Raw genomic sequence first — 20906 nt, 5'->3', positions numbered from 1 at the left:
CTCTGACACAGAAAGCCAGTCTCGTTCAGCCTCCTAGCCTGGCATGGCAGATGAAACATCTCAGCTGTGTGGGTGAAGCTGCACTGATAGCACATTTTGTTCTCCAGCCTCCTGTGTCTTCACCTTATCCCTGCATTTCCTCCAGATTTTGTTGTTGTTTGTGCTCTCATGTTCCAGGCTTTGAGCTGCTTTACATTTTTTGGACTCTTAGAAGGAAGTAGGCTGCTTTTCTTGTTACATGGCCAACAGAGACATGTTAAAGCGTCACACACTGAGCAAAGAGTATTGCAGTTTATTTTAAGAGAAGAAAATCAAACAAGAAATTCTGCACATTAGAATTAAGATGTAGATGCCAAGCTTATTCCCTCTGCAGGAAGTGGCATTTCCTAATCCAGTCTAACTATTCATGATTAATGTTTTGATGCTCCTGTCAAGCGCACTGGGAGCTGTGTGTTTATTTATTTGGTTTTTGACAAATGAAATTTCAGAGAGGTATGAAATATACTCGGTATCATTTAATGGGGAAAAACCCCTGAGAGACATATTTTGCCTTCCTGGAAATTTACGTCCAGGGATAGCATTTCTTCCCTTTGGTAGAAAGGTTTTATTTAAAAGAAGTTTTGCATTATTCCAACTGTGTCGAAGCTCATATTGCAAGTTGTGCTAGCATTTAAGATCTCCATCATGGTGTGAATCTGATTTTTTTTTGCCAGCTCTCACTCGTGATTAATTTTTCCTGATAGCTCTAATGATGGCATTGCTCTTTAGGTAAAGGTCTATGAAGAAATGAAACAGACTAATAATTTTGTGCATGTGTAACCCTTCTGAGAAATTGGTGGGATTTGTTGGCCTCCTCCACTATGGTATTTTAAATCTCTTCAGTCAAACTGAGAAGCAGAACTGGGACAAGAAGGGAAGAGAAGGAAACAAGAGAACAAGTGTGACATAAAATCTCTTTGAAAATGCAGGGAAGGAGAAAAGTAGTAATGTACTTCCATACCCGAGACAGTCAGTGGATTTGCTGGCTGTGGAGCAGAAGGATCATGTAAGGCTGAGTGTCTGGGCAGTAAAGCAAGAGGTGGAAGCTTGGTGTGTTGTAATGATGCACAGAGGGATGGCTGGTTCTAGCCTCACATACAAAATGATGGCATCCTTGCTGTGACCTTGAAGTGATGATCAATAAGTCTGTGCAAATGCCCTCTCAATGTTCAGCAATATTGAAAAAGTAAATCAAATGATAGGAGCTAGCATGAAGGGAAGGAAGAGCTAGAATTCATTCTGCTGCTGTCTGTAGCTGCTGCGTGCTGCAAGCAGTTCTGCCCATCCCAAAATAGAAGGGCAGGAAGGCTGAGTGCAGGGATTGGATGACTTCTGTGCCGTGAACAACCATGTAGACCACAGCACTTCAACCTGGGAAACTGGAGACCTTAGGAGGAGAGAATATGATAGAAGCCTACAAAGTTGTTAGTGAAATGGAGAAGGATCGCATGGAAATGAACTGTTCTTGCTCTGTCGGTGTCGCTGCTTGGAATTGGCAGTGGCTGTGCAACTCCTGCTGAAGGATGGATATAAATCCTCAGGGAGCTGTCGGAAAAGTACTTTTGGTTTCTGGGGGAGGATTCTAAACAGACAAAATACATTAGGCTCAGGAGGATCTGACCTGAAAGTAGTTGAGAAAAAGCATGAGCAGGGCGTACTGACACGTGCTTGCCCTGTTCCTGCTGTTCTCTGATAGGCAAGACATAGCCAGATATTGTGGGGTTGTTCTGAAAGGGAAGGGAAGACTGAAAAAAAGAGGAATGGGTAAAACGAGAAAGAACTTGAGAGGAGAAAGCTAGTGTATATGGCTAAGAACAAAAATAAATAATTTAAGCCAACTTTCACAAGCTAGTTGTGATGTTTGTGGTTCTGCTCCTGAGCACTGAGCACCAGCAGGGGCTTAGGCCTCAGAAGGGACATTTGGCCCTCAGTGTTTTGAAACTTGCTCAGAGATCTGCCTTTCACTGAACAGAAACGTTTGCTCTTGCTGTCCCTGCAGGGTGTCACCCCTCGTGTAAAACCTGCAGAGGAGGGGGCCCTTTTTCCTGCTCTTCCTGCAACGCCAGCCTGGTTCTGTCCCACACCAACATGTGTGTTCCTGCCTGTTCCCCAGGATACTACAGGGATGAGAGCCACACCTGCAAACGTGAGTGCCTCTCTTCAACTCCTTTCCGCAGTGTGTTCACTGACATGTCTTTGCTTGCTCCTTCGGTTACTGTTCCTATTGCCAGGAAAAGATTGCAAGTGCCTAAAAATGAGATGTGAGTTGACAAAAGTGATTCGCTGCCTTAGAAACAGAGCCTACAGCATGGTTTAAATTTGAACATCAGTTGCCGTTTTGTTACTGACTTCAAAGACAGGGTCCTGCAGTAAAAAGCTCCAGGAGAGCTCATGTAGGCTTCCTTGGTAAGCTTTCTAGCAGGTACACAGAGAAGTGGCCAGGCATGCTGGTGGATTATGGGCTTTGTGAAAACTTGGCAAGGTTAGACCGCTTCTAATCAATTCCTACTAAGGCAACCCCCTCCTCACTGCCCTGTCTGCCAGTACCTGCCTTGGGAGCTGTGTTACAGCCTTAGCATTTACGCCCCATTTCCCCACCCGTGAAGCCTTAGCAGAAACAAGGTACAGCTTTGTAGGCAATCCCCAGCTGACTTAGTTGAGCCATGACGTTTGTACCTCCTGATGATCTGATGCAACTGATCTGATGTTAAGTCCAGTAATATTCTATTCTACTCATGCTGTCCCTTGTGAATCTCTCAGGGCCCCTCTCTCTTTTTATTATTCTGTGCTTACTCTAGCCTTGACATCAGTTGAGTTATTCCTCACATAACTATTGGCTTGATGTTCCAAAATGCCAGATTACGTGGCCCACAGACATTTAAAAAAAATAGTTTAAAACCCCCACTTGAATTGACCCCCTATAATACACAAACCAAGATGAGTGAGTGCTTAAGTGGTTTGTTTGCTCTGAACCCGAACACTCAGATCTGTTAAGTCCTCTATCACCTTGATTTAAATTATCCTGATTTATGGTAGAATAACTCTGTTTGCACTGCAATGAGCGTAGGTATCAGTGTCATCCTATCTAGACCCAATTTCTTTACTGATGAGGCCATGTAGCAGGAAGCTGATAAGGTTGTCAGTTTTACCTGCCTTTTGTTGAAATATCTGCTCCTCCTGAATCTATGATTTCCATCTTATCAGCAGGAATGGAGATGCCTTGCATAAGTTCAAAGAAACAGCTGGAAGAGTTTGTACCATTCTTCAGTTGACAGAAAAAAAGGCTATTCAGTAATCATAATAATTGTTTTAAAAAGGAAAGGAATAAAAAAGAGGAATAAAAAAGGAATGATGGGATTCTCACAGTCTGTCCTTTCCTAATGAAAACTTACCTACTGCTGGCGGCCCCTCACTTTGGACACCTTGGTAGAAGTGGAACGTTCCTGAGGCCTGAGCCTTTCCTGAATTTGGTTCAGTCGCTCAAATGCAAATAGATTTTTGCAAGCAAAGTCAGCTACAATGAGACATTTCTAATCTCTTCACTTACAAAGGGCTTTTTAAGAAGTGTAAGTAATCCCTGTGGCGGGAAACTCAAGGCACAGTGTGTTGGTGCACTGGATTTTTTTCATTCCAAGTGTCACTTGTGCCTTTTCAAGTGCAGTGCTGCTGATAAGCCATGTAGATACCAACTATCCCAGGCTGCTGCAAAACTAACACTTAGAGGTGAAGAAAACTGTTTAATCAGAGGTTGGCAGTTAGGCAGGGAAAAATTGGTCTCTCTTCAAAGTTTATTTTAGTCGCATTGCACTTTTGAGGAACTCGGGTTTGGAATGAAGTTGAGAGAAATGCTGAATGCATGCATGTGCTCGCTGACATGCTCTTAAGCCCAGTGACATACTGCCCAAAGAACAGTGCAAAGCTTAGCAAGTTCTTCATGGCTTTAGAAATGCAGATACAAAATAATTCTGATACAACCAACAGGCAGAATTACATTCAAATGTACTTTTGCTTACAAGGCATGCTTCCTTGGAAGGCCAGATTTTTAATAGATTTTGACCTCGCGTGGAATGTTTTGCTGTACTTTTAATAGTTGGCTTTTCATAGCACTTCACAAATAATTATTATTCTATGTATTGTTCGTAAATTAAGTGAAATGGCACTGGCACCAGAGCACCTGAAAATAGCTACTGGATTCTTTAGATAAACATCTTGTTGGAAATTCATTTGCACCTTGACAAAATAGAGACCTTTTGTGACATTTTTGAGATGAGATGGAACAAGTAATTATTTTGAAGGATGTTGAATCTCGTTTCGATGAGAGCAATATGGATATTTTCACATATGCTTCTGTATCTTGAATTTTTGTGGCTGTAAAAATCCACCTTGATTGAAAAGGAAATGAAAATGGATTTTCACAAGTAGCAAGATGGTATTTGACACCTGAACTGTAATTGCCCTAAATCCTATGAGAGGGTATTTTTCTTCTTGGCATTAAGAAATGATCACCTAAGCTTTTTTCTTTAGTTCAGACAGTTGGGGCTGTGTTTTCAGAGCTTTTTTCAGATTTATCTTAAGTGCAGAACTGAGCTTTGGCAAAGATCCTGACTCCATATGTGTTTAGGGACACCCGTGGGTAGTTGGTTGGGAACCTAAGAGTGCCTTTTGCATAAGCTGTCATTGTACTTGCTAAGAGGAAGTTACGGTTCTTTGTGTAAAGCAGGCATGTGAACCTCCATGAGTTTTCTGCATCTTATTTTTGCAAAGTTTGATCTTAACCAGAATCCAAGAGGGCTTTCTGTGTATGGGCCCAGGGGTAGGAAATATTTGTCAGTCTTTATGAGTCCATTGCTGTTAAACCTTCTGCTGTAAATTAGCTAGGAGCTGTGATATCAGCGTTGAGTGCACTTGGCTGTTAGTACAACCTCCTGAGAAGTTTGTACCCTGGACATCAAAGAGGTGAGCTAAAGTACTCTGAACCTCTGGCCTTTGATCCTGGATTCAGTAAATCCCTGAATTATTTTTTCCTGTTGTCTTCATTTACAACCTAGAACTCCCAAATCTTAAACTGTTCAAATAAAAAGTAGGAAGCAGTAAGTGAAATTACATAGGTTTTTGGTCCCACCCTGGCTTACTAACTAACTCTAGGAACCTATTATGGTCTCTAAATTTGTGCATTTATGAGTTAAGTCTGGAATTATGTGAAACACAAGGTTACTGAAAGAGACTAAGTAAAACAGTGACAGGGAAAGCTCTTATTTAGGGATTTGAATTCAAGGGCATTGTTTTACCCTGACCTTCCCAGAGGAGAGAACGAAACAGTGTGAGGTTCTGTGAGGGGACATACCAGTTTTTTTCAAATAGAAGGGGGCTTTTTGCATTGTGAAGGCTGTGGGCAGGAACATAAGAAAAAACTCCAGGTTTTTCGGTCTCCACAGGTGTCTCTCAAAGAGGACCTTGAGTAGAGAGGCTACAGGATAGTATCATTTTTACTTGCACAGTTGGCTGGTGCATCAGTAATTACAGTTATTTTCTTTGCCTTTGTCTTTCCACAGCTTGCAATCGCCAGTGCCTGAGCTGTGAGTCAGCTTCAGGCTGTACGTCTTGCCGGGATCCAGCTAAGGTCCTGTTATTTGGAGAATGCCAGTATGAGAGCTGTGCTCAGCAATATTATCTGGATTTTTCCACCAAGACTTGCAGAGGTGAAAAACACATTGCTGGCTTAAAGAAAAAAAAATCGCAAGTAGCTTGACCAATAATCCTTTATATTGCAGCACGATCTGTACAGGTAGCCTGCTTTAAAACGTGTGTATGGGAGGGGAGATGCTCAGTGAGGTTTTTCCAGTTTTCCTCTTTTTCAGCAGTCATCTGTCACATACTTCAGCCTTTCAGTGAAAAACAAGATTATTGCAAATCCTTCCCTTGTAAACGATTTAGTAAGTGAGCCAGCAAACTTCTCAAAGGTCAGGTCTTGGAATTCATTTAGTCATGGGTCAGCTGAATAACGAGTGAGCTTGCTGCTCTAAATCTTTTTTAGAGTGCTTACAGGGCCTTGTGTGCTTACCTGCTTCTCTCTGTCTTATTAAATACTGCATCACTGGCTGACTGCAGAAACAAGACTTTGGAGTGATTTAAAAGACACATAGCATGACAGATCTCCAAAACTTCCAAGGAGAGTGTTCCATAATGGGAATAAGTGAGGATAACGTGGCTTTATTGCGTGCCACCACCACTGCGTGAAGATATAACACAAACAGCAGCTTTGTGTCCATTTCTAACTGGCTTTGTCAACACCTGAATGTGCCCTAACTAAGTGGTGCCACTCCCTTCAGCACTGCAGTTCTTCAGAGGGGTGACATTGCCTAGTGTTGAGCGGGTTGGAGTGAGGCAGGAAGCTTGTGCTGGCTTTGCCTTGGGCATGCTGCATTGGCTCACCTCGGTGAGTCTTTGTTCATATCTGCTTCCTGTCTGTCTGTCTGTCTCATCAGCTGGGTGTATCTGTCATTAATTACTGATACGGGCCCCCTGACTGCCACCAGGGTACATACAGCAGTGCTGGCAACCTGAGCAGTCTTTTAGCACAGCTGCATGGCTGGGACTCTGCTTAAGACCAAAGGGAGATATAGTGCAAGGGCATCTGAGGGCAGGTCTCATCCCAGCTGGATCTGCTGTGTTTCTGCTTTCCAGTGAGGGACAACAATTGCATTTTCCTTTGGTCAGGGTCATTTGAAAGGATGAGGCTGATGAAGCAGGGTGGATAATTATGAGCAACAAACTTGTTGGCAGAGGAGGAGCATGGATACTTAAAGGATAAAGTTGGACTTTATCCTTCATGGGCAAGAAAACCATGCCAGTGGTAGCAGGTCTGAATGCTGAGCAAGATGCTAAGCCTGCTCAAATGTGACATAGTTAGAACGTCAGGTCCAAGAAGGGAAAAAAAAATACACATCTTGTGTTGTAGTAAGACAGTACTAATCATGTTTTTTTTTTGTTGTTTTTTTTAAAGCATCTCTCTAACAGTTTTTACTTTGCTCTCTGCTCCTAGGACTTACATTCCCACAGCTCACAGATCCCACTGTGCTAAGCTCTTGTACAAGGTGAGCTGTTCACCTCGGAGAGAGCTGCCCTACCTGGACTTTTTTTCTTCCAGAGTGTGACTGGAGCTGCAATGCCTGTAAAGGCCCCAGGAGGACCGACTGCCTGCAGTGTATGGAGGGCTATGTTCTCCATGAAGGAGCTTGTGTGGAACAGTGCCCTGCAGCCTTCTACAAGGAATCAGACACATGTCAGAGTGAGTCCTTCTTGTGTGGTACCTCTAATCACTTCTACCAGTGATTCCCTGCCTGTCTCCAGTTTGTGCACATCTTGCGTTCAGAAAACACGCTACAGCAGCAGGTCTCGCTGCCCTCCAGCACACACACACACACACAAAAGAGCTTGGGGTTCTTGGGGTATTACAGCACCGTGCAGGAAGCCATAGGGAGTGGTGTTGAGCTCAACTCTTTTCGTGTGATTTTTAGGGTGTGATCAACACTGCCTTCAGTGTCACCAACCAAACGAGTGCAGCCTTTGTGAAGCCCCGTTTTTCCTCTTGGATGCTCAGTGCGTTCACAGGTGTGGGAAGGGATACCACGCAGACCAGGCACAGCGAAAATGCACAGGTAAGCAAAGTGAGCGTGATGTCGTGGAGAGGGATCAGGGTTGCTGTCTACACTGATATTGCTCTGCAAGGCACTTCGATGACGTGTTAAACTCACTGTTGAGGTAGTGCATGCAACTTGAGAATTAAATAACAGACTCCATCTGCATTTACATGTCTAATTCAGGAGGAACAAGATTCAATGTAAACACACTACATAAAAAATCAGTATTAAAAACACATTGTTAAAAATGTTTCAGTTGTATTTGTGGGTTAAAAAGCTGTGTAGGACTTCAATTTGTATTTGAAAGTGTTTTGTTTTTTTTTAAAGAGGTACAACAGTTACTTAAAAGCATGTTTCTTCCACTTGGAAGATTGTGTCAGGTTCTCTGTATGAAAAACACTGGTCAAATTAGAAAGGAATTTCTTAACAGCTCTTTTATCTGAACTGTTTGCCTTCTCTCTTTGATTTTGTCAAGTAGGTAAGACAGGAATAGCATTGGTGTTTCCATCCTGACCTGAGGGACACCTCTGCACACCAGTAGCTGCTTTGTTTTTGCAGTGTCTGAATGGAGTTGTGCTTTCCCTCCAATGCAGCTTGTCCTCCTGGTTGCTTGGACTGTGAAAGTGACGGCCTGTGCCACCTCTGTGACAGCACCACCTTTCTGAAGAACAAGATCTGCGTTTCTGCCTGTGGTCAGGGATTCTTTGGCAACAGATGGACCAGAGAGTGTGAAGGTGAGTGTCTCTCCTGAGAAAGCAACTAAGCTGGCAGGCTTCCAGCAGATTTTGAGGCCAGAAGTAGTGTTCATTGAGTGGCACGTTTGGAGCTCAGTTTTGTGCAGTTTTGTGTTGGCTGTTGAAAGTTGGCAGCTAGTTTTTCTCCAACATGTTCTTTCATAAAACGTGCATGTACGTGGTTTTCTTATTTTTTTTTCACTTAAAGCATTCATTCAGTAAAACTTTTACCTTCTCTCTTTTTTTTTTGTTCTGTTTTGTTTTATTTGTTTGTTTTTGTTGTTTTTTTTAGCTAGCAGGCATCCCTCAAGCTTTCATCTGAACAGTACCCTCACAGTAGGGATTGGTGGGGTAAAACCCCTAGACCTCTCCTTACTGGGCATGCGTGATCTGGATGGTGATGCAGGAGAGCTGTTGTTGCATATCGACAGCACTCCTTCCAACGGCCGGCTAGTGAGGGTGGTGAATGGGAAAGAAGTGCAGCTGAGCAAAGGCGACCACTTCAGCTTCAAGGATGTGCAGGAGAATAGAGTCCGCTTTGTGCACAGCAAAGAGAAATCCAGGTGACTGCATTGATGCTTTTTTCTTAGCTCTTGTCTGAAGAAAATTTCCATATCTTGAGAACAGGGCATCCTTTGGCCCTTGGAAACATTCTTACAGTGAAGCATGCTTCTCACTGCTACTAAACAAATTATCATTGTGTTTTGGCGATATTGTGCCATACTGTAAATGGTGTAAAACCTTTGTTCGTGGTATAAGAGATCACTGTGATCCATCTGCCAAACCTCCTGCACTCTGGGGGTGCAGGAGTCTGTCTGATTTTTAGCATACTCTGATGTGTATTTAAAACTGGTATGTTATGCTGGCTCTTACAACAATTTCTCTCAGGAAGATGCTCAAATGATGTCACCACTGACCATGCTCTGCAGCATACACTGCATTTATCCATTAAAACTTTGCTTGCAACATGAGCCCTGTTAGTGTTCAGGGACAATTAGCAGTGATTAGCGTCTGGCAATGCTCACATTGCAAGCATGTTGCAAGGAGGCAGATTTCTCCTGCTGCCAGGCAGTGAGCCAGTCATCCTGCCAAATTTCACACTTGATTTACATCACCATAAAGCCTTGGCCCAGACTGATACCAGTGGAGTTGCTTGAAATTTCTGCCTGTATATATCAGGGTGTTCTGTGATCCGCTGTTTACAGTAAGATTCTTGGGGTGTCCTTCCCATGCCAAGGGTTAGCTCGTGTTCACCAGCCTTGAAGGCAGCAGCATGAGTTTCTGCATCACACTTTGTTTTTCTACCTGGTAGTCACAATGAAACATCAAGTTCTTGTGAGAAATGTAGCTACTTGATGTACAAGGCTGTGGGGTGGCACTATTGAAGAGTAAATAGGAAGCAAAAATGCTGAAGAGTGGGAGCTTCTGTCTCAGAGCCAGATAAGTGACATTTTTCTTCAGCAGGGAATAGCTGACATTTAGAATCAGTACTTAATCTTGGAAGCACCATCCTACGTGGGTAACATTAGTTAATGGGAAATGAGGGGATATTATTACATAGTTAAAGGTATTTATTACATGCTGTGACTATTGTGACTCTTCAGGAAAAAGTCCTATAAAAACATAATTGCAAAAACTTGAGCTAAAGTATCTGTTGCTAGGTTAATCATTTTTACTGAATATGTAATATTTATACCATTATTGAGGCCTGCGAGATTACTTCATTTATATTATCCTGTATTTTGGCTTTCTGGGGACTTGTTTAGGAAAGGACAATTTTCCTTGAAGGTCAGCAACCAACAGTTCTTCTCCCATCCCTTGGTGGTCAACGTTCAAGCCTTTTCAACACAGGTAATGTAACAAAGCTTGGAAGCAACCTCAATTTTTGTACCATTTGGAGCCTTAGCTTCTGGCAGTGATAACGAAGCAGCTAGGCAGGACTTAAGCTGGTGTTCAGGTCAGGCAGATTAAACACAGCCCTCAGCTGAGAGGCAGACAGAGTCATAGCCAAGAAGTGGACTTAGGGGTAAGTGATCGAAGAAGCTGGCCCATCTAGTTTTGTTTGTGCAGGGAATTGCAGCAGAGCAGTCACAGAGCAATTATCAGGGAGGGCGAAGGAGTCCCTACTGTTTAAATTATTCTTTGGATCCGCGGATGGTCTAGTTCAGTCTCTTACTGCAGGGCAATTGAGTGATGATTGATCCCCATGGTAGGGATGTCTTGACAGTCAAGAACATTTACTTAAAAGCAGTGGGAATTAAATGAGCATAAGCTTTTTACAGTGTGTCTCTTAAACTACTCTCTCTTTCTGCTCAAGCTGATGGTACTGTCAGCTGTCCAGGTCTCTCGTTATTGCTGTTTAAAATCTGTAGCATGATATTGTGGAGGGGCATCACCCAAGAGGTGCTGAACAGGCAGTACATGCATGACTCGTTTTCTCAAGGTAGGCCCTCTAAAAGGCAAGGCACGAAGAGGCGTGCGAGATGCACATTGAGGGAGAGGGCATGGCATTGCAGAAAGGAGTTGTTCAAGGCCAGCAGAGCTACCAGTGCCCATCCCACCCCTCTGGTAGCCTTTGATTCCCACTCAAGCTGCGGGTGTTCCTCTGACGTGGCTGCGGGGGCTGTGGATGTGCTGGAGCTGCCCAGCCGAGCTCCTTGCTGGCTGCTAGGCACGGGAGCCAGAAGTTCCCCAGGGGCTCATTTGCTACAGGGGGATCCAGATTTCAGTACAAAATGTCTTGAGTTGTTTCCTGTAAGGCAGCTTCATGGTTAGGAATTTATCTATATATAAAAAAATTGCATTTTGGTGCTTTTAATTGTCACATTTCGTACGAGTCATTCCATAACTTCTGAAATGTTCTAGTTTGACTTTTAGTGTAAGAAAAACTGCTGATTTTGATCCTGTTGCATGTATATTGATTCTGGCTGGCGCTGAAACCTTTTCTCAGTCTGATCTCTTGTTTGCCTCAGTAGGAAATCCAGCTAAATAAGAGCTGCAGTTGCTGCCCTGGAATACATAAGTGAGGTTTAATAATAGGAATTTTGCCTGTCAATCGTTAATAACCCTGATAAGTTGTATTCAGGTGAGATGGCAGCAGTTAGCTCTCTGATGAGCATTGCCTGGGCTTTGACTTTGTCTCTGCAGGGTCACCCACATCCCGAGGCAGGGTATTACTGATGGCAGATGTTGTTTATTGTGATCAATAGAGATTTGAATTTTCTTGATGGCGAAGAACTAGGGAACTAATTTGAACCAGCAGGAGTGTGAACTCTATCTGGTCTTCTTTCTAGCAGGAATAAGGCTGTGTGTAGTCTTCAAAGACAAGTAATGATGCTGATGACACCCAGATTTGCTATCTTTGAGATGGACTTAGTCAGTCCAAGACAAGCAAAAGCACATCCTTAAGTGTTAGCTGGTAGAAGTATTTCTACTTAGAAGTGTTAATTCAAGCCTCTGCCTGTCAGTTTGGCTCATTGTTGGTATTCTTTTTTCTCTCTCTTTCTTTCTTTCTTTCTTTCTTTCTTTCTTTCTTTCTTTCTTTCTTTCTTTCTTTCTTTCTTTCTTTGCTACTCATTTTAAACAGCTAACCTGGGCACACAGATTGTGCAGGGTCTTATTTTCAAGCATTAGCACTCTGAAAGACATCGAAGTTATCAAAGCTGTAGGTTATACGCAGGGAAAATGTGGTACGTCTCCATTCCTACCCTGAACTTCTCAGTCACATATGTAAATCTTCAGCATCCGAGGTGTCTGTGTTCCATTTGGTTCTGCTGACGTACACATAAAGTGTAGCTCTTCCAAAATAGTTAAATAGTTGGGGTCTGTGTTTCCATTTGAATTGCCATGGATGGTAGTAAAGCAAAGCTGTGTCCCTTGTCTCCTATCCGTGCAGGCAGCAAGGGAGTACTGACTCTGGTTGATAACTAAATTGCTTTCTATGTAAATGTCCTGAGTATTTTTCCTTGCTAAGCTTGCTGTGGCATGAGAATCCAATTTTAATGTAATTAAATCAGTCTAAATTGCTAGATATTATTCTATCTTCCCACTGGGGGGAAAGTGTGGAGAGAGATCCTCTGCTGCTTAGATACAGGAGGCTTCCAGAGGTGAAGCAAGCTAATTTCCTTAACCCCCTGTTTTTTTCCTTTTGTATTTTTTTTTCCTTTCCTTCAAGTCACTAAGATGAAGCAAACAGCTAAGAGCTGCTTTTATGTTTCAGGCCCCATACGTGCTGAGAAATGAGGCTCTCCTGGTCCGCAGAGGGGAGATTGGAACCATAACAGACCTGTTGCTTGGCGTGAGAGATGGTGACAATCCTCAGGATGTCGTGCTGATGGTTTTAGAGCCTCCACGTCACGGGCAGCTGATCAAACCTTCTGGGAAGTCAGATTCTGCAATCCACATATTTCACCTCGATGACCTTGCTGGTGGACTGCTCTGCTACGCTCACGATGGCTCTGACAGCCAGGATGATGCAGTTCTTTTCCAAGTGAATGATGGGTACCACTTCCAGAACATCCTGTTCCTCATTAAGATTGCTCCCAAGGTATGTGCCGTGACATAACATCTCACAGGCAAATAAGAAGTAGTACTGCGTCCCCGAGGTGTCACTAATCCTGCGTTACCATCAGGCTGTGCTCAGAGACAGGAGAAAGTAAATAGATCTGGAGTCGCAGGTGAGAGTTTTGCCATGGTGAGGGCAATAAATCAGAGTGGATGGAGGGAGAGAGGGCTGGTGAGATAGTCAGATCACTCACTGGGCTGATGGGAGCGTGGTGGGAGATACAAACACATGAATTCAATGACTTGGCTAATAGGGTGTGGCTTTGGTACTTTGGAGGTGGTGGTGGTGTCAGGATCTCTGCTGTTCTCTCCATTGAAATCTTTCATCTGATCCTTCTGTAATGAGAGGACATAGATACCTAAATTCAGAAAACATTCATAAGTATTTTAATTTTTGTTTTTTACTTGTATTGCGGTTCATAATTAAAAAAACAGCTGTTTGTCTCTTCCATGTTTGGACATGAAGTGGCACTGGGTATTAAATTTTACAGGGATTATGACAGTAAAATTAGAAACAGTCATGCTTTAATCTGTTTGGTTTTGAAATTAACCTCAGCCACAGCATGAAATGTATACCGTTTGTAGGGTGAAGGCTTTTAAAAATAAAGTTGCTGAAGTGCTCGCAAGCATTTCAGTTCTGGTATTGTGGTGCTGTAAAAAAAAAAAAAAAAAAAAGCTGAGAACTTCCTTATCCCTTAGTTAATGTGAAAGAGTAATAAAAAAAAGTCTACTGTTTGCAGTCTTTTTATGTATGGATCTGAGAATTGCACAATTTTTCTGTGCTTGTGCTCCATAAAAGGGAGCGAAGAGGAGATGCTATTACCCTTCCTTTGTCCTCCTCTCTGCTGTACTAGACGTCTCTGGTAGCACCTTGGGCATGCAAATTTCAAGGAAGGTCTACAAGCACTACGTGTGTCTGTGTGCAGTTAGCACGAGGAAGAACCAAACCCATTTGGACCCTGCGGGTGCTTCTAAATCTGAAGCAGTAATTAATGGTAATTAGTGACACGACTCAGACATCAGTCTGGAAATCAGAAAAGGTTGCTTACGAGGCTGGTGCTGGCTTATTAGACTCACAGCATAAGAGCAGCCCTGCCTGTGTTTTCTTTGCTCTTACGTGGCCCTGAAGAGGCCACAGAAGATCAGGACTGTGAAATGCTTGGATAGCACTCTGTTTTTTGTAACTTTTTTTGTTCTTGTTTTTGTTTTGCTATTGATTCAGTGGGGCCTTGTTGTAAATGCCAGTGAGGGTGAATCGCTGAGTTCCAGTTTCTTTCATTAGCTGCTTTTATGCTCCCTTGTCTCTCATTATCTTTCCAAGTCTCTGTGCAGCACTTGGCTGCAGAGAAGAATGAAGGTGGTGACAGAGGTGAGAGTGGAGCAGCTTTTAGTAGGAGGGGAGAGCTGGCAGACACCCAGCGCCTGCCTCATCCTAATTATTGTCTTTGTTGAGTAGCCTTGGGAGCTGAGAGGGATGCAGGGTTTGTTGCTGAGGTGCTGTCAGGATGGGCATGCAGAGACACTTCTCTCTTTCCTTGGTTTACACCCAAAGATTGCTGAAGAGCCTGGTAGGGCCCTGGCTGGAGGGGTGGGAGTTTGAAGGGTGGTTTTTAAGCCATGCTACTTGTCTAAGTACATGGAGCTTATTAGAATATACTGCTGGGTGGTTTTATATGCTAAGTCCTGGTGTGAAAGGACATTTCTAGGATTCCCATTCAATGTGCTCAGACAGTATAATTTTCAGACATTAATCCATAGAACCACTGCGATGAAAATGTGAAAACATAAAAGGACAACATAACCTTCAAAGTATTATGAATTGGAGGCTTTTGTTTCTTCACAACGGGTGTGCCTTGTTTGCTGCAAGGTCCTTTTTTCAGTCCCTGTGGTTACTAACAGCCTGCTTTTCCTAATTTGCCCCTATCCCAGCACTTCATCTACTGCAGGCTGAGCAGCTGGCCTCTATTTTGAGAGCTCTTAGTAATGATTTGCACTGCTGTGTATTTCTGTTGATGTTCTTTAACAGTTACAGCTTCTGTGAAGTTAATTTCAGACCTGCTGGTGCTCCATCTCTGGCAGAGCACCACCAGTGGTGCTCCAGTGGGGAACACTGAGCCCCTGCCCTACACAACGCGACCGCAGGCTGTGTCCTGTAAGTCAGACGAGGTCAGACCAATGCTCGTGTCATCTGCCTGCTGCTGGTGGGATATGGAAGCCTTTCCTTTCTGGATGCAGGAAAAGGACAGGAGTGTATGTTAGGACTTGTTGAATGCACTGCCTCTGTTCACTTCATAAAACTTTGCCACGCAGGCACCAGCAAAAAAAAAATCTAATGTGATTTTAGCTGTTTTGCTGAACACAGAGTGAGGTGAGCACTGTGATCAGGCAGTAGTTTGTCACTGGATATGTTTTTTTAAAGCTTACCAAGCAAAAAGAGCTGTCTCACGACTGTGTTTTTATTAATCAGCAGATCCACAACATCAAAGCCAGCTGGAAAAGGTTTTGCAAAATGCCTGACTAGTTTAATGTGGCCAGCGAAGAAGCACTCAATCATTTAGTTCCCCAAAAGCCAAAGGGTTCCAAGTTTATAGCAAAACTGTCACCTCGTATTGAGTTAGCATTTACTTAAAAACATTTTATTTTCAAACAGTGCATTTCACATGTCATGCTTTGAAGTGTGGCCAGTTCCTTTTTTCTCTCCTCACACAATAAATCCAGGGACCTTTCTGGCCTTTCTAGCTTGTTTGTTTCCATTTCCAAAGTTAGGCTTTGCTGGGCCTATACGAGCCACGATGTGGTCGCATCAATAAGGTCGGAGGAAAGTTATCGTACATATTGGCAGGGTTCTCTAGGCTGGCACTGGGCCTGGTGTACTTCTTCACTGTTCTCTGTAAAAATAAAGCAACCATCACGCTGAGAAATTGTTGGTCCCAGATCATGTGGAATTTAAAAATTAACACCTCAAAAGAAGTACAAATTAAATGGGTGAAAAATGCTCAGCAGACAGATGTCAAAATGGAGATGGGTAATGACCCCTGCAATGTGGTTCTTTTTTGAAAGCATCCTTTTAGCCCTCTCTGGTGTCTCCACTGCTTATTTGGAAGAGAATAATAAAAAGGCTTTTTATCGGTTCTTGGGGTCAGCCATTATTATGTGGAATAGTAATGAGGAGGAAGATGATTGCTTACATGGAGCTGTCATTTTGACTGATGATGCAATTCACCACAGCCAGTTTCAAGATGAATCCTCAGACATCAAGAACAGAAATCACATTTACAGCAAGTGGGCTTATAAGAAAGAGTTGTGACACTGAAGAGGTCACAAGGATTTCGCTGGCCTGTCTAACAAAGCATAAGCTAATGATGTAATGTAGAGCCAGTAAGGGCTAATACAGTCCTTGAAAGTCAGAGCAGTGTTACTGAAGTATATGCCAGCAGTGAAACCATTACTGCATCCAGTCGTGACATCCAGATTTCAAAAAGCCTGAATGAAGACTCTTAAGCTGACTGAAAGAATTTTTCCCCGCCTTGTGTTAGAAAAGCGTGAGGTTGGTTTTAAAACTGGGTTTGCTCGTGGAGAGTTAGCAACAGTTAAGGGTGTGTGTAAAGATACTGGAGGGTGCCACCAAGAGATTCGTTTGAACAGGTAAGAAGCTGCGGTTCTATAAGTACCCTTGACAGGTGTGTATTTTTAGAAATAAAATGAGGAGAGTTAACAGGAAAGGTGGATCCAAAAGCTACTGTAGTTGAGTGGACACATTTTTTTTCCAATGGCGGTGGCAGTGAATTTTCCACTGTGCCAAGGAGATAAATTCTGTCAAGACATGTCAAAAGTCAAGTGGAGAGGAAGTGAGGATGGTGGTGAAAGACAAAATTATGGAGGGAGACTGACACAGGAAGGTTTAGAGTTGGAGACAAGCAATTAGAAACACTGTAAGGCCAGGCTGGTTCTGCAGGAGGAGAATTGTGTCCGAGGGCTACAGGTGAAAGATGCACGTCCTTTCCTTGAAGAAGATGACCAGGGTTGAATGGCTAGGAAACTACAACGTACTCAGTGTCATCCTTTTCACTTGAAAATCTGTTTGCACTGGCATTGCTGATGTTCAGGAAAGCCTCTTCTTGCTGTCCCCCTCACATTCAGAGTGACAGAAGCCCTCGGCTGGTGACAAATTCCCTGGTCTGGGTGCCCCAGGGAGGCATGCTGCAGATCTCCAAGACGATTCTGCACGCTGAGGTACCCGGTGTCCGTGACTCCGAGATAACCTACAACATCATCAAGGACCAGCCAAGACACGGTAAATTTCTTTGGAGTTTTATTATCAAAAACCAGCTGTAGGGTCTTGCTTTTCACCCTGCATGTCTCAAAGTCTTCAACCAGTAAATAAATGTGCAGGCTTCTGGTTGCTTCCAGGGAAAAGTATGTTCTTAGACTTCCCAGAGCCGATTCTTCTATGGTATTTTGCCCACAAGAAGTAGCATTTGAGGGAATATTTCTTTGTGATACTATACTGAAGAAGTGCCACTAACCTCATCTTTTTCTAGTTCAGATGGGTGTGCGAAGTAACGAGGCACTGTTGGTCTGCTGAGTAATCTGAACTTCTGCCGCTGTTTTTCTCTAAGGGTAGTGAAATCCTGGTGGATTTACAGCTTTGCGAGAGCTGAGTCTCACTCACTGCCAAAAGATAATAGCCCGTAATTAATGTCTGGTTTCAGAGCAGCATGGAGTAATATCTGCCTCTAGAAACTGCTGAGCAAAAGTTTACCTTGAAGAATTGGAGAACTCCCTAAACTCCATGACATTTAATTTCTACTAATGGAAGAGGTTGTTGACTCAAACAGAAATCAGTGACATTTGCATCTATTTATAATTCTTGTTTCCAAATTCCTTCTGAGAGGCTCTGATCTCACCTCTCACAGCAATGGCGTTTGAAGTGACCCCTTGTGTAGGAAGGACTGCAGCTCTCAGAACATCCTCGAGACCCATGCTGAGGAGTCTGGAAGGTGCTGGGATTTGTGACTGAGATAGAAATACAGAGGAGCTGGATAGAAAAGAGAAGATGTCATATATGGAGGAAAAGAAAATAAGAACAGACAAGAAAAATACTATTTTCATCATCAACATCCCCATTTTCTTCATTAGGACCATGTCTTTAAGTAGCATATGTTGTACTTCAGTGAAATGGTACAGTGAATTTTAATTTGCGGGGCCAGCTAAAATGAAAGGGTCACTTCAGCAACGTAAGTGCTGTGGTTTTGCCTTTTGCTGTAAGGGTAGGCTGGTTTCCATAACAGCTGCTGGTACCTGACAGAGACACAGATTATGTTATTTTTGCAATTTAGTAGAGAACTAATTAATTTGTATTCCCTCCTTCATTTTCTGCAGATGGAGAGCTATCTTCTCATTTTTAATAAGCATTTACATGAAAACTAGATTTTTTCCCTGAGGAGTTTGTCTCCCGCTGCCTAACCCTAACCAAAATTTATAACCCTGTATTTGTATCACCATAATTATCTCTGCTGTAATTAATTGCAATAACACAAATGGGTTTGTAGCTTCGAGTGAGGAATATGCAGTAGGAATCAACGATCTTCAAAGTTTTATCTAAAATGCGATTTCACAGAAAGGGAGGAAAAAAAATAAGACAGAGAAATGTTGAAAATGGGTCCTTAATTAAGGAGGGCCTATCTGCTTATCTCAGTATTTGACTAATGGAAAAGGAATTCATACCTGTAGGAAATGCATCACGTGCTTTTAGGTAGGAAATAAACCACTTCAGAATTAGCTCCCACGTTTCCGTAGCACAAGTACGTGTACAAAGAATGCTTCCTGCCCTTTATTTCGAGACCCAGAAACCCAACAGAAGGGATGTGACCTCCTCCATCTGCAGGGCTTGATTTGTTACTTCTCAGTTGGTTGCCAGAGCACAGTTGCTCTTTCTAAGGATCTCTTTATGCTGAACATCATTTTGTCCATAGAAATAGAACTGGTGTCCTCCCTGGCTCTTCTCCCAGCCCGCAGGATGCCTCAGCATAGCTCTGTGAGTTGAAAAATACTTATTTCTCTGAGTAGGCATTGTAATACCCTAAGCTGCTCCATGTGGCATACGTTCTTAGAGGATGAAATTTTTAAAGCCAGTGAAAAGTGATATTTGTCCACTCCTAAAAGAAGAGACCTCAATGCCTGAAGCCTCTAGGCAGCCCTGGGAATGCAGCTGTCTCAGTGGATTTCAAGAAATTGCCTGAGTGTACACAAGCTGTAAGTTAATGTGTGTAACACATCAGCAGGTGCTTTTCTGTGTAAAATAAGTTTGAAGTGAGATGGTGATCACAAACTATTTAAGTAAACACCACAGAGTTGTTCTTCCTGAGTGAGTGAAATACTGATTGGTAAGACATGTAGGCGTGCATCTTGCTTAAAGCTGCTGTATGTTCTCATCCTGTCTTCTCTTCCTCTGGGAGGGGCAAACAACTTGCAGGTCCTAACTCCTTTGGGTATGTGATTAGCAGCTTATAAATCACACAAAAGATTCAGGTGGGAAACTCCCGTGAGCAAAAGCATCAGACTGGGAATGTAATTAGGGCAGTGGATTTCACCGATAAGGGAATATTAGCAGACAGTTGGATTATAAAACACAAGTGTGAGATTTCAGTTTGAATTATCTTTATACTACACCGTTGGAGGGTGGTTTGGGGAAACGAACTGCGAGAGCTTCTGCTGGATATTTTGCATAACAGAATGATTAATGCTGTAGGGAGAGCTGGAGTGAGTTATAATAAATGTGGCTACTGAATTGGTAGCCATGAGGGGTACGTTCAATGATGGGTAAAAAACGTACAATATACAACTAACGAGTTACATAGAGAGCAGCTGAATTATATATAGCCAGGAGTAGGAAAGATTGGGGAAACATATTTTCCACAGATTGTGTTAACTCCCAAGCAATTAAATTACATTGTAAAATAGAAAAAAAAGATGCCATTTATTTTGATAATATAGTTCTTCGTCAGGTTTTTACTTCCTTTATGTATGTGGATGGAAAAATGTTCACATTTTGTGTGTCTCTGGGAAACTGATGACCAAGGTTTTGATACCCTTCTCTTGGTGGGTAGCACGTGGCTCTTTGATTAATTGTGTCGAAATAATGGTTTTAGAATAAAGTCTGTTGAATATCACTAGTGACATCTAAATTCAGACCTTGCAGGCATACGCGAGGAAAGCTGAAAAACAGTGGGACGTGCTCCCATCCTGCTCTTCTCTCTCACATCTGCAGTGGAGCCAGTGACGTTTCAGTCCAGCTGAGAGCCTGTTAGTACAAAAAAAACAGAAATAAGCTGAATGTTAGAGATACAGAAGCTACATACCATTAGGAGTAGGAGCTATGAGCCAGGGCATACAGGCTTTCTGTACAACCTGTGATACAGAGGATTTTTTTTTACTCTGTCTGTTCAAGAGCTCTTCTTCAATTAAAGATTTCTGTTCAGAGAAATCGGTTGAGGATACTTCTTGGTGTAATAAGCGCCCAAAAGAGCTAGAAAATAGCTGACCTTGAAAAATTAGTGTGCTCTATTCTGATAGTTAAGTTGTACCCTTGAGGGGAAGATGGATAGTCTGCTGCAGTGCCTTTAACCCTGATTGTGTCTCACTTCTCTCTTGTCCTTCCATGGGAGCTGCAAAAAGCGAGGCACATCCTTTGTGCCTGCTCTTCTGCTCAGTTTGTCAGACGGGCAAATTTCAAGGTTTCAGCACAATTTCAGTGTGCTGGTCAGTGGGCAGAAATACATTTTGGGCGTTTGAAGTCACAGATCCTTTTTTTTGCTTGGCCATGTATTTCTTCTGTGTCCTTGTACAAGCTGTTTGATCTGCCCTTTGCCTTGGCACACGGGAAATAAAATTTCTCTGTGTCACTGGGGTGTTGCGAGGTCCTTTGGTG

General features: G+C 42.9%; 1 protein-coding gene across 2 annotated transcripts in view; it reads left to right on the top strand.

Annotated features, from left to right (window-relative positions):
• Positions 1-20906, top strand: part of FRAS1 (Fraser extracellular matrix complex subunit 1) — a 146349-nt gene that overhangs the window by 84971 nt on the left and 40472 nt on the right. For both annotated transcript variants that reach the window (XM_068681573.1, XM_068681574.1), the window contains exons 21-29: positions 2039-2185; positions 5592-5738; positions 7187-7327; positions 7557-7697; positions 8273-8413; positions 8706-8976; positions 10180-10264; positions 12633-12959; positions 17117-17270. In XM_068681573.1, coding sequence (XP_068537674.1) covers positions 2039-2185; positions 5592-5738; positions 7187-7327; positions 7557-7697; positions 8273-8413; positions 8706-8976; positions 10180-10264; positions 12633-12959; positions 17117-17270 — 1554 coding nt within the window. The remainder of the gene's footprint in view (positions 1-2038; positions 2186-5591; positions 5739-7186; positions 7328-7556; positions 7698-8272; positions 8414-8705; positions 8977-10179; positions 10265-12632; positions 12960-17116; positions 17271-20906) is intronic.

Source organism: Anas acuta, chromosome 4 (assembly GCF_963932015.1).
Source record: "Anas acuta chromosome 4, bAnaAcu1.1, whole genome shotgun sequence".
Taxonomy (NCBI): Eukaryota; Metazoa; Chordata; class Aves; order Anseriformes; family Anatidae; genus Anas; species Anas acuta.
Note: the sequence above shows the minus strand (reverse complement) of the source record. Positions and strands in the feature narration are given on the sequence as shown.